The sequence below is a fragment of the Pempheris klunzingeri genome, chromosome 4 (genome assembly GCF_042242105.1).
Source record: "Pempheris klunzingeri isolate RE-2024b chromosome 4, fPemKlu1.hap1, whole genome shotgun sequence".
NCBI lineage: Eukaryota > Metazoa > Chordata > Actinopteri > Acropomatiformes > Pempheridae > Pempheris > Pempheris klunzingeri.
This window is the reverse complement of record NC_092015.1, coordinates 3,373,501-3,389,918: the sequence shown is the minus strand read 5'-3', so window position 1 is coordinate 3,389,918 and position 16,418 is coordinate 3,373,501. Positions and strand designations below refer to the sequence as shown.

General features: G+C 42.5%; 1 protein-coding gene across 3 annotated transcripts in view; it reads right to left on the bottom strand.

Annotated features, from left to right (window-relative positions):
• LOC139199857 (mitogen-activated protein kinase kinase kinase kinase 5-like) overlaps positions 1–16,418 on the bottom strand; it is a 29,857-nt gene that overhangs the window by 12,335 nt on the left and 1,104 nt on the right. For 2 of the 3 annotated variants that reach the window (XM_070829040.1, XM_070829041.1), the window contains exons 2-11: positions 5,647–5,704; positions 4,116–4,206; positions 3,972–4,036; positions 3,007–3,062; positions 2,813–2,860; positions 2,124–2,166; positions 1,632–1,704; positions 1,207–1,338; positions 637–699; positions 197–278 (exon numbers count right to left, since the gene is read on the bottom strand). In XM_070829040.1, the coding sequence (XP_070685141.1) occupies positions 197–278; positions 637–699; positions 1,207–1,338; positions 1,632–1,704; positions 2,124–2,166; positions 2,813–2,860; positions 3,007–3,062; positions 3,972–4,036; positions 4,116–4,206; positions 5,647–5,704 (711 nt within the window). The remainder of the gene's footprint in view (positions 1–196; positions 279–636; positions 700–1,206; positions 1,339–1,631; positions 1,705–2,123; positions 2,167–2,812; positions 2,861–3,006; positions 3,063–3,971; positions 4,037–4,115; positions 4,207–5,646; positions 5,705–16,418) is intronic. The other variant, XM_070829042.1, reaches the window with a different exon arrangement.

Sequence of the window (16,418 nt, the reverse complement as noted above, 5' to 3'; positions counted from 1 at the left end):
TCTGACATCGCCGTGGCAACGTCCACCTCTTATTATACAGTCGGTGGAGCGGAAACTACAAACGTCACGTTGTTTTCACGTCATTTCATTCATCGTTACTACAAAAATACTGTAAAGTTTTGGAGCCGTCCTCTCTTGTGACACTACATGAACCTGAACTGGGGCGAACACACAGCGTCATGTGAGCGGTACTAACTGAGAGCATCTTGGAGGCGCTGGGTCTCTTCTTCGGGTTCCTCACCAGCATGGCCTTCACAAAGTTATAAAACATGGAGGACCTGTGGGCAGGAGATATGAGACACATCTGTTCACACAGTAACACACATATCTAACGTGGAGGCTGGATCTCCTCCCAGTTATCTGCTTCACACAGGAGGAATTGCTTCAACTTGCAATGCGACTTGTTTTCATTTGTCGAATTACAGCCGCCTGCACAGACTCTGATACTTTTAGATCCATTTACACATGAACATTTGTTTTTGCTCTCTGTTTATTGTCAAACATGTAAACATACACTAAGACAACATTGAGTGCTGCAGTAGATCCTAACAGCTTGAGTGATACTGGAGGAACCATTTGCTCCCAGGATTAAAGGATTAAATCTAACATGTAATAGCGCTGCAGCTTTTTATTTACCACTTAGACTTGTCCTTCAGCTTGGGAGGCTGGTAGCCGCTCTTGGACATGAGAAACAGGACGCTGCAGGAGAAAACACAGCAGCTGATGAGAATGTATGTTTGTTTGGACCCATTCGTGCATAAATACAGCGTGTTTGAGACGTGGACTTCAGTCAGTGTCAAATCTGACGACTTTATCTTTTTGAACCAGTGACTCATGAGTTCCCCCTTGTTTATTTCCTTTTTCCCCTGATATGAAACGCCAGATTTCCCATTACAGACAGATGGCAGACAGATATGTTGCGCACATGGAGGAAGTTCATTTTATCATTAAGAACATCAACACTGTCAGTTTTTTTTTAATCAGACCTTCTTTTTACTGAAGAAATAGTCCCTATGAGGACTGTTTACAGTGAGGGCTGTGGCTCAGGAGGTTTTAGAAGATACTCAACTCTAAGCTAAAGTGGGTGAATGGATGTGAAAGGTCAAAACAAACGGTCAGCCAGAGGCCCATAATCATTAATCATCAGTGTGTGTGTGTGTGTGTGTGTGTGTGTGCAGAGGGGCACTCAGGTAAGTGTGTGTTTACCGCAGAGGGTGCACATCAAACATGGGCGGCTGCAGCTCTGCCAGCTCTATGGCCGTGATGCCCACAGACCAGATGTCACACAGCTCATTGTAGCCACCTTTGATCTCCACTGCTGCCACCTCTGGCGCCATCCTGAGGACAGGAGGGGAACGGCAGCAAGTGATTTCAACAGCACAGACGGCACAAAGAGCAGATTCACCGTTTACTGTGGTCGCACTACAAGTGTGGCTGGAAACATCAAAGTACAGCCGAGTGAAAGCAGCAAGAGGGGAAAGAAGACTTCAAATGTTCCTGTGTAACATGTGTTGAATATCTTTGCAGAAAGTCATGTTTCATGTTACAAATGCAGACAGTAGAAATAATGCTGTATTATATATTAGTTTGTTCATACCGTTGTTTACTCCATGCACAAAGGAGTGTCTTACCAATACGGCGTCCCGATGAAGGACATCCGGCGGGCCAGAGTGGCTGTGATCTGAGCGGAGATCCCAAAATCAGCTGCATAACAGAGGAAACACAAAATATGAATAATAATCACGATAGAAGGACTGAATTCTCTTATGTTGCTGTGTGCAAATTAACTAAATCAAGGACAGATGAGTTTTTGTTCTAGTATGAAGGCCTTGAATTATTTCACAGCTACAAAACCTTTTACATGGCTGCATGAGGGAATATCCAAATAGATTCTTTCTTCCTATGTGGATTAAAAAATGTCAGCCAAAATGGTGGCTTCATGGGAAAATCATATCAGAGGGAAAATGACTAAAAGTTTTGGATTCAATCAGTTGTCGACCCTGCAGAACCCTTAAACCTCCCACCAAGGAGACAGTGGAGGTGTGTTGATTGAGCAGTCACTCTGACACTCTCGAGTTAACCACACGGTGCAGACAGAGCAGACAGAGCAGACATCCACCTACCCAGCTTGACCTCGCCCAGATCGTTGAGGAGGATGTTGGCACCCTGGAGGCAACAGAGGGCGAGAAAAACATCAACAGAGACACAACCACAGGAACATGCACCCACTCTGCTTTACCCGCTCGGTGATCTTTAACTGATCCCACACAGGATGGAAATCGAAAATCTGTCACCTCTAAAGGTCTCATTAAAAGCTCATGTGATGAGCTTCAGTGAATCATGTACCTCCTGCACTACCTTCACTGAACACCAAACCCTGGCTTTCAATATGAAGATTTTCCAAATTGAATTTACATGATAAAAAGTCTGCAGATTTTCTTAGATACTGAATAATAAGACAAAATTATTGTCTGTCGGCTGTTTCAGTTGAAGATATTCAGATTATTTTACTATTAAATGTCCTCAAACTTTACTTTAATTCTGGAAGTAGACCTATTCTTCTCCAGAAAAGCATAAGAACACAGTGGAGGCTCCTTCTGTTATGTAGCTTGTACTTCCACCATGTTTGTATTATGTCTGTAAAGCACATTTAATTCCCCCTGTGTATGAAATGTGCAGTGTGAATACTCTTCAGGAATCCATACAGGTGTAAAGGTGCAGCTTTTACTGCATTCTTATATACATGCAACTTTCTGCTGCTGCAGCGACCCAGTTTATCCTGAGGTCAGAAAGTTTTATCAGACATGCTCACCTTGATGTCTCTGTGGATTTTCTTCTGTGCATGCAGGTAGTCCAGGCCCTGAACACACACACACACACACACACGAAGAAAAACCACAGAATAAAGTTGATGGTGAGGTGGGTTTTTGTGCCTTGGATTATCAACAGAGGGATGTTTCAGATTATTAACAGTTAATAATTAGTAAATGATCAGTGTGACTCTACCTGCAGCATCTCCCTGCAGATGTAGGCGATCTGGGGCTCAAACAGAGGACCCGTCACTGTGGAACACACTTCACTTGTAATAACTCAGCATAATAACAATTCAGTGGAGAAGCAGCGTTCAGAGCGTGACTGGAAAAAGGCAAATTTAGCGTTCGAAGTTCATGACAACAGTAGCACGCTTGTTCGGTGTGTTCTGGGAGTTTTACAGGAGGCTTTGAATGTTGTTTAGCATATGAGCAGTGAGGAGTGGAGCGTTCATTCTAACTGGTGCTGCGGCCACAAGTTCACACTCCAGACTTGCTGGAAGAAACAGAGGATTGTAGGAAAACTGCAGGTTTTACAACCTGAATTTTGACCTGAAAGTAGTAATGATAACACGAATAAAAACACTGATGCTTTAATATATTATTATATTATGTATTATTATATCTAATATATAATAATCAGTCAGAGGAACCAAACCAGTTATTTCACTTTAATACTTTAAGAACATTTTGCTGCTAGTACTTATGTACTTTTACTTGTGCAGGACTTGTAACGGAGTATTTCTACATTGTAGTATTGGTTCTATTACTTACCCTCTTGTAATAAAACTCTCTTTTTGAGTGAGCAGGGATCTTTTCAAAGCCTAAATCTCAGTTCAGTAATAAAACAATGCTAACACCCCCCTGCGGAAATACTGTGGCCAACTGTGGGGAGTCATTTAGATGTAAAAACTTTATTTAATTCCCCTTTAATCCCTTATTGAGTGTTAATAAAGTGCTGCTTGAGCCTCTCAAGACGGTTGCAGTCTGTGACTTATATCTTCTAGTGTGGTAATGTTTAGTAGATGGATCAGAAAAACATCAACAGGACAGAAGGTCTGAATCAGACGAGCACAAACTATGAGCTCATAAAAGCACTTTCCTCGTGGTGGGTTCTTCAAATATTCGCCGCATACACCCTTTAAACACACACTCCCTCACCATGGTAGACGTCCTGGAGGGAGCCTCCTCCGCAGAACTCCATGCAGATCCACAGTTTATTAGCTCTGCAGGTACAAGAGGGAATCTCTGAGTCAACTACAGTATCTAAGATTAATTAATAACAGAGAGAGAGCAGGAGCTTACCGTATGTAGCTGCCATAATATGCCACTATGTTGGGATGTTTGCAGCTCTTTACTATGACGATTTCCTGCTGGATGATAGAAAAATCATCCTCTGTGGAGCCAGACACAGACAGAGGAAGCATTTCTATTATTATCACTTTGCATATGAACACAGGTATAATCATACTTGTACTTTACTTGAGTATTTTTATTTCATGCAGCTTTATACTTCTGCTCCACGACACCTCAGATATCTTTAATAAACCGAAGAGATGAAGAAGATTCTTAAGGTAAGTAAACGATTTAAAACCTAAAAACTCTTAGATGAGGTGGAAAATGCATCAACGTTTCCTGATCAGACGGCAGCACTATAAACACACGATGGTCTTATGGACCACGATGCATTGCTGTGGATTAAACTACCCATCCGTATATAAAGTAGTTCAAAATGCAACCTGCACATTAACACAGCAGTAATATTAATCCAGATTAGAGGAAAACACTGACAGGGGCAGTATCTTAACTACTTTAAGTAAACTTTGCTGCAGCTACAGTTTTAATAATAGTAAGTAAGGATTTAAATTCTTCAAGTTGTGTTTATAATGAAATGCTCTTGAGCAGTTAGGAGCTGATTTCAGCAGAGGTTATTATAAACAGATTAACTGTGGGAAACATCTGTTGCCATAAACACTGACAGATGTAAATCTCACTCAGCTGATACCTAAATGCATGTAAACATCCCTGGAACGAGGAGCACACGCTGGAAAAGATATGGATGGTCCTGAATATGGTGAACATCCAACGAGTGGATGATGTGAGAGGGCGTAGCAGAAGAAATACTTTATCCCCCAAAACACTTTTATTTCCCCTGAACTCACTTCCTTCTCCACATATCCAACCTGACAGATTTGGTATCTCTGACATCTCAGGAATTAAATAAATAAAATCCTCTTGTTTGGCTTCACAGCAGCAGGTCGAACTGTCTGCTGGAGCAAAGTTTCCATCACTTCTACAACCATGTCTGACGTGGAAATTCAGAAATAGATTCATCTGTGTGGTCTCAGTAAGGCGGCCGCGGTGTTCCACGTCTATGAGAAAGACATTTAGTGCATAGTGCAACTTTAATAGTTAGTGTGTGTGTGTGTAGGCTCTCTTATTTTTGTCTTCAGCGCCTGGTTACACAGACAGTTGTAGGACAATGATCAGTGTAGTCTGATGCTGGAGGTATAACTCTTTGGTTATTGCTGCAGTGGGAGCCATCGTTAATCATGCCGCATTAACACAAGTAAGGGTTTGACCACATGAAGCTGTGCTCAGGCTGGAAACTTAACCTGGTCCAGGAGCACAGGTAGAAAATCTCACCGGCTTCTCTAGTTACAGGCCAGCACTGCCTTTGTCTTTGTCATTTTAGAGTGTTACACTGATGAAATGTCAGAAGAAACTGAATGATAATGTAGGACACAAACATGGAACACAAAACTAAAGTGAAAGCAAAGATCAGGATGAGTTCTGTTACTTCAAATCAGATGAAACATGCAGAAAATACTCTCACCTGGCTCCATCTTGATGACCTTGATGGCTGCCAGCTCTCCATTCTGCTTGTTACGTGCCTGAACACACACACACACACACACAAAAATAACACACACAGGCTTTTATTTTTACACTCTGGCTGTGGTTTTCTGACATATTATCTTAAACTCGGTGTGTTAAAGTCGAGTTTTCTTGCGTTCCAGCAGAGCTTCATTTGCATGTTTGCTGTCCAGATCAGTGGAGTGCAGCAAACAGCCCAGCGCGCACACACACACACACACACACACACACACACACACACACACACACACACATTCACATGGTGACCTTTGTGTCGTCTCACTTCTCTTTGTTTATTCACACTGCTTATAAACAGAAACCATAACTTCCTTCAGACAGAAACATTTTCTAAATGCGTCCCGGCTGATTTTTCTGCTGCAGCAGGTTGACCGGCTATAAGAAGACGACCAGAAGTTAAAGGATGAAGAGAGAACAACAACACACAAAAGGTCATCCTGTCCTCAAAGTCACTGTTTTGTATTCAGCTCTTCTATCCAGTCATCACAACACTGTACATAATAAGGGCAGGAAGAGGAACGCAGCAGTTAAAATAAAGAGGATCCAGTTTTTATTGCTATTTACAGGCTCTGGCATATCGAAACATACTAATATATGGTATGTACATATATTATTATTTAAAAAAACATGAGTATTATTAATTATTACAGATTACAGCATGAGCAAAAGACACAACAACTCTCTGACGAGGGCTGAGAGTCAATAAACATGACAATAATTAACTTGAGCGCGATAAATATGTGTTTTTCATATCGTACTCTCAAATGATCTCATAACCACATGAAGGAGGTTCATCTCTCAGACTGAGGTCTGCTATAGATCTATAGATACTATAGATCCACAGCAGCACTGCGCAGGTTACACTGAAACCCAAATCGCGGGTCATGAAGAGACAGGAATAATTTCAGCCATCTTTGAAATGTGAGTTTTGTTTTTGTCTGCAGGTAGGTGAAGGTTGTGGTTAAAGCCTGGTTAGAAAGCAGCAGCCGCAGCAACACAGGCAGCAGGTGGCCGTTTCCATGGTTTGTTCTTTTTCTGTTTCATCGATGTGAATGCGACAAAATGCTCACATTAAAAAAAAAGTGCATTACTTTAAACCAAAGAGCCCTGTTTCATTTTAAAGTTAAAGTACAAAGAGTGTGATTTAGGAAGAACTTGGCTGGACAAAGACAATCAGCCCCAGCTACAGAAACTGAAAGGAGGAAGACGTGACAGAAGAATAACCTGTTTTCATTGGGCGCAGAGGCTGAGGTGAGAGGACGGCTTCACACACGCACCAGACTGGAGTTCAGACATGACAGAACTGCCCTTTACCCGCCTTCACGTAGAGGAAACACCCATTCACATTCTGTCGCTCCTCACATAGAAAACAGTCATAAGAGGACTCTGTCAGCGGAAACTCCTCTGCCTCACAGAGGGATTTTTAAAAGCATGACATGTGGATATTTGATGGAGAGTTTTGTCCGAAGCACCGAGAGCAGAGTTGCAACCACGACGTCCGTCATCCATCAGCAGCAGCAGAGTTCAGACTCTAATGAAAAGATAAACTGCTGTATATGTCATTAACGGTGTCTGATCTCATCTTATCTGACCATCGACTGTGTAAACACCTTTTAATGCTTCCATCCTGTTTTCATATTTGATGTTGGGCAATCTGGCTGCCACATGTGTTATCTTTATTATTCTATAACTACTATTATTACATCATTATCATGATATGTTTGCATAAAATAATAAAGATAACAGATAATCTTGATGTAACAGAGCTCCCAGCCAAAAAGTGGGCTTACAACTTGTTCTTGTAACAATTTCAATGACTATGAACTTCTTGAATCTTGAACTGTGTGATGAAATAAGCTGCACGCCATCAGCGTCTTCACAGCAGAGGTTAACATTTCTATTTTAAACATTTATCTTAAAAACACATCTACAAAGCAGGCAGGGAACACCTCCGATGTCAAAACGCTACTTTGACTTTGTTGGAAAATTAACTGAGTGTGATGGACGCCGACTCCTCGCAGTTGGAGACGTTGGCGTTGGCGGCGGTGGAAAGTGCGGGTGTTGTGGTCGAGGTGGAGGATGGTCACACACAACTGGCTGACAGCAGGTGCTTTCTACAACACTCTAAAGGGTCAGTTCACCAAATCTGCAAAATGGGCGACTCAAAGCACGCAGATAGTTTTGCTTTTTGAAGTATCTGTCTTCTCTTCCTCCTCTCCTCTTGTATAATAGAGCTGAATATAGTACTTCGACGTGCCTGTTGTTCATGGCAGTGTAGTGATCTCAGTGTGAGCAGGTTTCACTGGAACTACTTTCAACTGAAAGAGTCCTTTTGAAGGAGGGTTTGTCGATTATTCAGCAGAATCAGGACATTGTTCCTGGAAATAGGTGCCGGGCTGCTGAGTTTTCTAAATGTTGCTTCAGCTGGTTTCAGTGGCTGTTAAAAATAATAATTCCGGTTGTCTGAAGCCGTCCCAGGCTAATCTCCTCTCATTAATAACACACTGTGACATATATTCTAGTTAGGGGGCTACACATGTAAAAAGACTGTGATGTGATGTAAATATTGTCACAAACATGAGATTGTCATATTTATTCTGCGCTCATTTCCACTGATGGTGTTCTGAAGCAGGGACATGGGTCACAAACTATAAATCCACTTCAAATCCTGTATAAATCTGTATCATGTTATTGTGATGTGTTTTTTCAGTGTCCCTTGAAAATGAACTAATAAATACGATTAAAAGATAAATGTATTGCTACATATAAAAAGTCAAAAACGAAAAAAATGTCTCCAGTTGTCCCATTTAATGATACAGGAGCAAATATTCATCCTTTACTATCATTTTTGTGTTTGCAAAAGAGGAAATTCCAGGTGTTCATGTGTTGATCATCACGTAACTGGAGCAGCCTCCACCTGACCTGTCTTTATTTTTAATATTATTTGCAGGCAGGTGCATCCTCCGCTTTCCTACATACAGTTTAAGTGTATATCATGCTGGCTGTGTTTTTTTTTTTATTTTTAAACACACTAACCGTGTCCCTCGCTCAGGAATATATCTATAACATTTAGAGATCATTTCCTCCAGTATTTTCTCCTTTTCATGCTCAGATCCACCGTTTCTCCTCCTCTCTCTCTCTCTCTCGTGGTTATTTTACCTTTGATTGCCCTTTTCATCAGCTGGCCAGCCTCCATAACAACATCTCAATGAGCTTTAATCAATAATGGCCATAAAGACGCAAATAAAGACAATAAGCTTTTAGCAAACAGTTAGCTGCTTCTAATATCCGACAGGCACGGAGTCACACGAGCTTCTGGTCAGAAATGACAGTAAATCTAACTTTACTGTAAATCAAACTGTGGTGCCGTCCCAACAACAGCTTTATAACTTAACCAGTCACTTGTAGACCATGATTGTTGTGTACAGAGAAGGTTTTCCATCTGATGTCTTCTGTGAAATGTGTTTCTAAGAAAGTTTAGTCATGTTTATCATATCAGATCTGATTACATGCACCTGTAGAGTACAGTGTTGGAGGTTATTACACAACATCTCTGCCGAACACTGAGGCTTTTCTTGCAGGTAAACATGTTCCGTGTCATCATAGCGTGTCAGTACTTACATGTGGAGAGCGTTCATATTTACAATAATGAAAGCAACAATGACAATGGAAACTCCATTCAATCGAAGGAGTCAGTGTGTGTGTGAGAGGTCAGTGAGAGGAAAGACGCCCTGCAAGTGATCAGTAAACAACCATACGCGCACACACACACACACACACACACACGTGTTGGACGTCACAGTGGAAGCCGCAGACCAGCAATATTTCCATCTTTAAGTCTCTTCAGTGGTTTCTCCTAACACACACACACACACGCAGAGCAGACATGAAACTCTAAGTAATATATAATCAGATAATGAGTAATTTTATATCATGAATTTTGGATTTTGTTGCTAAAGCCGAGCAGGTTTAATCCACCTCTGACGAAAATGAAGATGGGACCTGACTGAAGTCACAGGGACAAAGTATAGATACAGATCCTCCACACAGGTTTACATCAGGGTTGTGTTTGGAGGATATAGGATAAAGCTTTCCTAAGTATAACCCAAAACCTACTGAACCTATTCTAATGCTAAACCTCAATACTGACTGACTGAGGAGCTCTGTTTAAAGCCCACCCTCCAGCTCCTGCAGCCCAGAGCACGCTCCCCCCATCAGCTCTCCAAAGGGGAGCCGCATTAGCTGAGCAACACGCTAACGTCAAGTTAAACACATGCCGAATAAACAGCTGAAAACACAGTGTACACTTACAGCCTCTGAGGCTGAAGTCAGCTCACAGACGTGACCGTCCCTTTGACATCTTCGTATTACTGGAGCCGGTCTGAGGGAACGACAAACCATTAGGTAGCCGAAGGAGTCACATGTTCAACAGACCGGCCTCTAAGGGTGTGTAGGAAGACCAGCAGGATGGTCTTTTCTCACAGTCTGAGGGTCTTTAGACATCCTGTGGACATTTTTGTCATATTTATGTTGAAAAAACTCTAAAAAAGTACATTTTGCAGAATGTGTCTCCCTTAAAGTCGGAGATGGAGAAAGTTAGATATCTGCAGCTCTGTGATACGTACCAACTAAACACTGCTTCTCCATGTTGTTCAGTTTGGACCGAGATGGTTCATGTGGTTGCTGATGTGTTTTGGTCCACTGAGATATTTACTTTAAACCTTCTGACACACTGGAAGCAGACTCAGAAAACACCACCACAGCAGTCTAACCTGCTGGAAATAAAATGGTCTCATGCCTGGACAGGAATCCTCTGACTACCTGCCGATCTTGTGATTGATGGACGACCTGCTCTACCTCGTTTTTTTTCTGTCTGTTGTGAAAAAAAGACCAGATGAGAGGTTTGTCACTCAGTTTCCTCTTTTGCACCAATGACAATTTAGTTTCACCTACATGCAGCTAGAGGAAGACCAATCATGGATTTGTTCATTGTTGTTCACAAAGCTAATAAACACACCAGGGAGGAACTGTGCTATAGATTCAATTGTGGGTTATTTAGCGAAAATCCCAAAACATCAGATTATTCCTTTAACACATTTGCTAAAGCACACCCTCCCTCTCTTAAACACACACGCATGGCTGCAACCTGTTTGATGCTCTCAGCATCATAAATTATCTCTCTTCTGCTTTTTTGAGTTAAGAATAAATTAACCAACCAAATTACAAGCACATTTTTCTGTAAAACACAAACGTGCAAACACACACACACACACACACACACACACACACACACACAGACAGACAGACAAAACCACATTGTTTGAGCAGAAACAGTTAAAAGTCGACTCTGCAGACAGCTCCTGTGCGTAGCCCGCTGCTCATTTATCTCACTTCTTCATTTTGCGCCTGAGGTTGCACACACACCAGGTGCAGTCCGCAGCTCCTGTGAAGCTGCAGGTCTGAAACTAGAGCTGCAGCGTGTCGAACAGCAACTCCAACTGCAGCTTAGTAGCACAAGCCACATCTGATAAGGAGAGTCAGGCTAAGGAAGATCCTTTGCTGAGCTGCTGACAGCTTAGTCAAGTCAATCCCCAAACCCAGAGTAAATCTAACTGTGGCCCAAAGAGCTGTTAGTCACATTTTAACCACGTCGACTCGTTTTACACTCCCTGTTTCATACAGTATGTGAGGGATCCAACTAAGACTTCGGCTCTCATCACGTCATCGCAGACCAATAAAAAAGCTTAAAGCCAAAGAAGATGTGGAGGACAACAGATAAGATCATGAATGCATGCTGTTCGTGTGTAAGTTTACTCCTTTAGCCATCAGAAAGCGCTCAGAAGTCAGTTTTTTTAACGGCTAAAATAAGCAGACAGCCACGCAAATCTGAAACTGTGATGCATTTAGGGTCACCGAGTTACGAAGCGTTCAAAAGGAAACGGCAGTTTATTTATCAGCAAACACAGTTCAGCCTCCTAGGTGGCCTCCTAGAGGAACACAAATAGCTCCTGATGATGTGGGAGGTTTGGCGTTTGTCTTTGTAGAACTCATTTTATAGACACGGCAGCGGCTCTACGGATGTAACGCTGTTCTCTCCGTCCACAGAGAATGAATCCAAACGACTTTGGTGATCTTCTAACTTTTCCTCCAGAGCGACCGCGGAGTCCACAAATGTGACTTTAAGTGAAATGTCTTAACTATTGGATGGATTGCCATGAAATTTGGTTTTAAGATTCCTGCCCCCCCCTCAGAATTAATGTGTAATAACTACTGTGACAATCCTGTTTATACTAATAAAGGCTCCAGACCATTTTTCCCTCCCTCCAGCACAGCACACAGGTGTAGCATGTTATCAGTGCTTTATAAACATCACAGAGTTATCTCTTGTGCATACTGCCCATTCATAAGCTGCATATCCATAACATTATCGATTTATATACATATCTGCATGTGGATTATTGTTTGGCTGGATATGACGACGCTGGTTTGGTCAAATGAAACAAGTGGACAGAAACCAAAGCTTTGATGTGTCGCCGCTGGTTACCAAACATCCATCCTTTGCCGTGTGTTGTCGACCGACACGTAACACCGGCTGCTATTTCCGGCACAATGACAGTGAAAGACAGGAGGCGAGTGTGACGACGACTTAGCGGGTAGAGATGTTGTTGGGGTGCATGCCACCAAGTCTGCTCTGATGGTTCTTGCTCCTCTCAGTCAAATGAGAATAAGTGGAACCAGTCGAATGGTTCTGTGATGTACAATCTCTTTCTGATTCAAGCTGTGTGCGTGAAACGTCTGTAAGAGATGGCTGAAGCTCTCCAGATGTCAAACACAGCTCTATAGTATATTTACTGTATGAATATCTGTTCCGCTCTCCCTGCCAGCGCTCCATCTTTGGACATATTTACGACTCCTCAAACACCACCTGCTCACCACAGCCTACAACCTCCCCGGACTCTGCTGCCGCTCCTGCTTTCTCTCCTTTACCGATTCATCTCACTAAAGTGGAAGAAGTCTCTATCTGTCTGTATGTCTGTCCGTCCGGTCAGCTTCACGCTTGCTGGGTGTTTTGCTGAGGACGTAAAGAAAGCACAGTGTCAAGTGTGAGCTTAATGTGAGCTATAGGACATCAGTAGTCAGCGAGAGAGAGAGAGAGACAGGAGAGACCAGAGATGTTCGATTGTAGAAAACTCAAACATGCACCAGTGATGTAACATTCAGACTGAACGCTGTTGCTCCTGGAAATAGCCTGGTCCCAAATGTCTATAGCTCTAACAATAACCAGTAGTTTATTTGGATGAACAAGCATCAGTACCGGAGGCCAAGCGCCCATTTTGAAAGGTAACATTTACTATTTAATTCAAGAAAGTTTTGTTGATCTGGACGCTTTGCACAGTTGCTCTGTCATGGTGCATTTTTCTGAGTGGTCAACATGAGCAGTGACGTTCTCCAGAGTCACGTCATGTGTCTGGATTTCATACCGTCTATGGTTAGGATGCAGAAAACACATGAAGGCGAAGTACACAGAGGAAAACAAACATGCAGCCAGTTGCACCCCACAAATGTGACTCAGCCACCACATCCGTCTCTCTGCCTGCGTTGGTGTCGGTGTCCACACCTCTTCCTCATCCCTCTACAGGAGATGTTTGGAAATGTGAGTTTATTTGGATTCCTCAGACTCTTTGGTATAAATGTGGTCACCTCTATCATGGTCATCACACACACACACACACACACACACACACAAATAGATACTTTCTCACTGCTGCTGCTGCTGGTGGTGCAAAAGTGTTGCGTTTGCAGGCTGCCCTCCACCACACTGAGCAACACGCAGCCTAAAACATGCGTTGAGTTGGCGTGAGGGTGTGATCCTATCTGTATGTGGGTGTGTGTGTGGGTGTGTGTGTGTGTGTGTCCATACGTGAAGGAAGGAAAACAATGCAAATGTCTCTGTGAAAAACAGCAGCGAGGTCTAATGACCTGTTTAGAGGAAGTGTGCTCAGCCTACAGCTCACCCACTTTGCATCAGGAGCGTTTTACTGCGTGTCGTGGCGCTTTGAGTGGAGATTAGCATGTGTTCCCTAAAGCTGCCACTCCAAGCTGAACCACACACCGAATCCATACATCTATACTATAAATAACATTAACATTAACATTAATATGAATTGTTTAGCCAACACATGTAGTCAGATCACGGAGGGACGGTGGGGAATGACTGGTGGTTGTGTTTCTTCCACTGAAAAGTCTCCTTTGCAGTTTGTGTCTGATACGTTTTTATAAAACATTACAAATCTATAGCAGCATTGAAATCACAGGATTTGGACTTAATATGTCTCAAAGTGTGAGTTCTTTCTGCTACTGCACAAGAACAGTGTTTTTAGAATCCAGAAAAATTCAATTAAAGCTGCTCAGCTGCTGAAATACTGTAAATCCACCCGGAGGTTTCAAACACAGATGCAAGAAGCCTTGTTAGCCTTTGCATTATTAGCATGTTAGCATGCTATTAGTATGGGAGACAGTAGAGCTAAGGCTGATGGGAACTCAAACTGTAGTTTTTAAGGTATTCTGTCATGGACTGACGTGTTGCATTACTTGATACTTTTACTGATCCAGCCCTGGATTTAAAATAACATCAAGCTTGAAATAATAAAAACTCGACATAAAAAGAAAAGAAGCACGTGATGCGTGGCTTTAACTTAAAGTCCAGATGAAGACACTTGAAGAGTGTCCGTATGGTGACGGATTTCATGTCACGACGAGTCAAACAGGACAAACAGGCGGAACGTGGCGCTGGGAGGAATTTGATTTGAAGGTTGAGAAGTGGGTGCAGCCCTGATGGAGCACACAGACGGGAAAGCAGAATCCATCCCGGTTTGAGGAGCCAAACCTTTCTGACTAGTGTTTCTAAGCAGCTAACTAAAGAATCTGAGCTCTGTGTCACTCACGGGTGAAGACTGAGTGATGGGGACATGATGATCGGTTAGTTCAGGGACACATAAACACACATTTTGTTTTACACGAGGAAAACGTGATTGGATTTTGCCATAATAATACAAAGAAATAGTATTTTTGGCACATATTGTTAAATAGGAGCACAATGTGACCACGGATGTGATCTAATGGGGCTAAAGAGGCCTTTTTCATTTCATCTCGACTTTAAGCGTCAGACAAACGCTGCTACAGAACTAAACTGCCAAGGAGGGCACGGTGCTGTGGTGAGTGGTGCTGTGGCCACTCTGCTGCACCACAAGGCTAAAACTGTGTAAAAGCCGCACTGCAAACAATATCATGGAACTTCATTATAGCGTCAGGTAGCTCTTTGTTAGCATCGTTAGCAGCTACTCTCAGCCGCTGTGAAGATGCACAGACCTGTGAAGTGTGCCACAGTACAACACAGTACGCAGTGATGATGAGAGTATTTGTGTTTCTGTTTTGGGAAACACAAACACTCAGTTGAAGAAAGATGAAAAAGTGTCAGAAAGAGTCATCGCTGGTGTGAAGTACGAGATGAGAAGTCCATCACTCAAAAGTCAGCCAGCACAAAGGAGGGAAACACTCCTCCCTGCTGAGTTTAACTCTGTGATCGAACTTACTTAACTTTTCCATGCATGACTGTTTCAGATGTGACTTTGTGGAAAGTACCAGAGAATCCTGAGAATACTGCTCACCCAACGTGTTCAGTTTACTGTACCTGATTAACATAAAGACACAAACTGAAATTCATTTACATCTTCACACTTTAGTGGACACGAGTCAGCCGTGGAGTATGAGCCGTCAGAGTGACCAGAAGTTTCTAAAACTCCTTCTAATAACAGTAAATAGCTTTCAAACATATCATCACACTGACAGAGCGACACGTGAGCTTTTGTCCAACATGTTTTTCAGCTCCGAGCGCTGTCACATGTTTCTAAAACACAACTTTAGCTGTTGCTTTTCCCGCAGCGCAGTGAGGGGAGGCACCGCCGTCCTCATGCCATCTACATACCGAGAGACGAGTGTGACGAGATGAAACAGCGTCTCACGTGCTAATTAATTAGATGATTCATTTCTGAGAGCCCACAAGTCCACTATCTTTACTATTTTTACTATTTACAGTACATGTTTGAGGCTATTAAAGGATTAGTTCACCCAAATTGCAAAAACAAATGTCAAACTTTCCTCCATTCCTCTTGTGGAACCAACACACATGTGCTAATTCAGTTTCATGTGCTAATTTTTGATGTACTGCTGCAGGACAAAATAGTTCAGATGCAAACTGTGGTGTGGGAAGTCAGACCCTCGAGCGGGAAGGAGTTTCAGTGGTGGATTTCTGAAAACCTCAGCAGAATTATCTGGATGATTAGAGGCCACTAAGATGTGATTTCTGGGAACTGACCCTTTAATCTCTCTGGTGTCATCAGCACAGAGCACGACACAGATACAAGAATGGGTTCTGTTCTATTTGTGTTATGTGAAATTGTGGTTCACATGAACTGTTTTGCATTTTAACGCAGATAGTTCCCCTCAAACTGTGCAAATGATGTTTGTGTTCAGCGAAGAGGAACTAACGCTGTGATGGAGATGAAAAGAGTATTCACCTCAGTGTTTTTAATCAAAGAAACAATCACATCGGAGTTTAACGATACATCTTATCTTAAATCATCTCCATCACATTTTGTGCGTCTGTTTATCAAGAGAGAGGCGGCTGTGATAAACATAGAGGAGGAGACACCA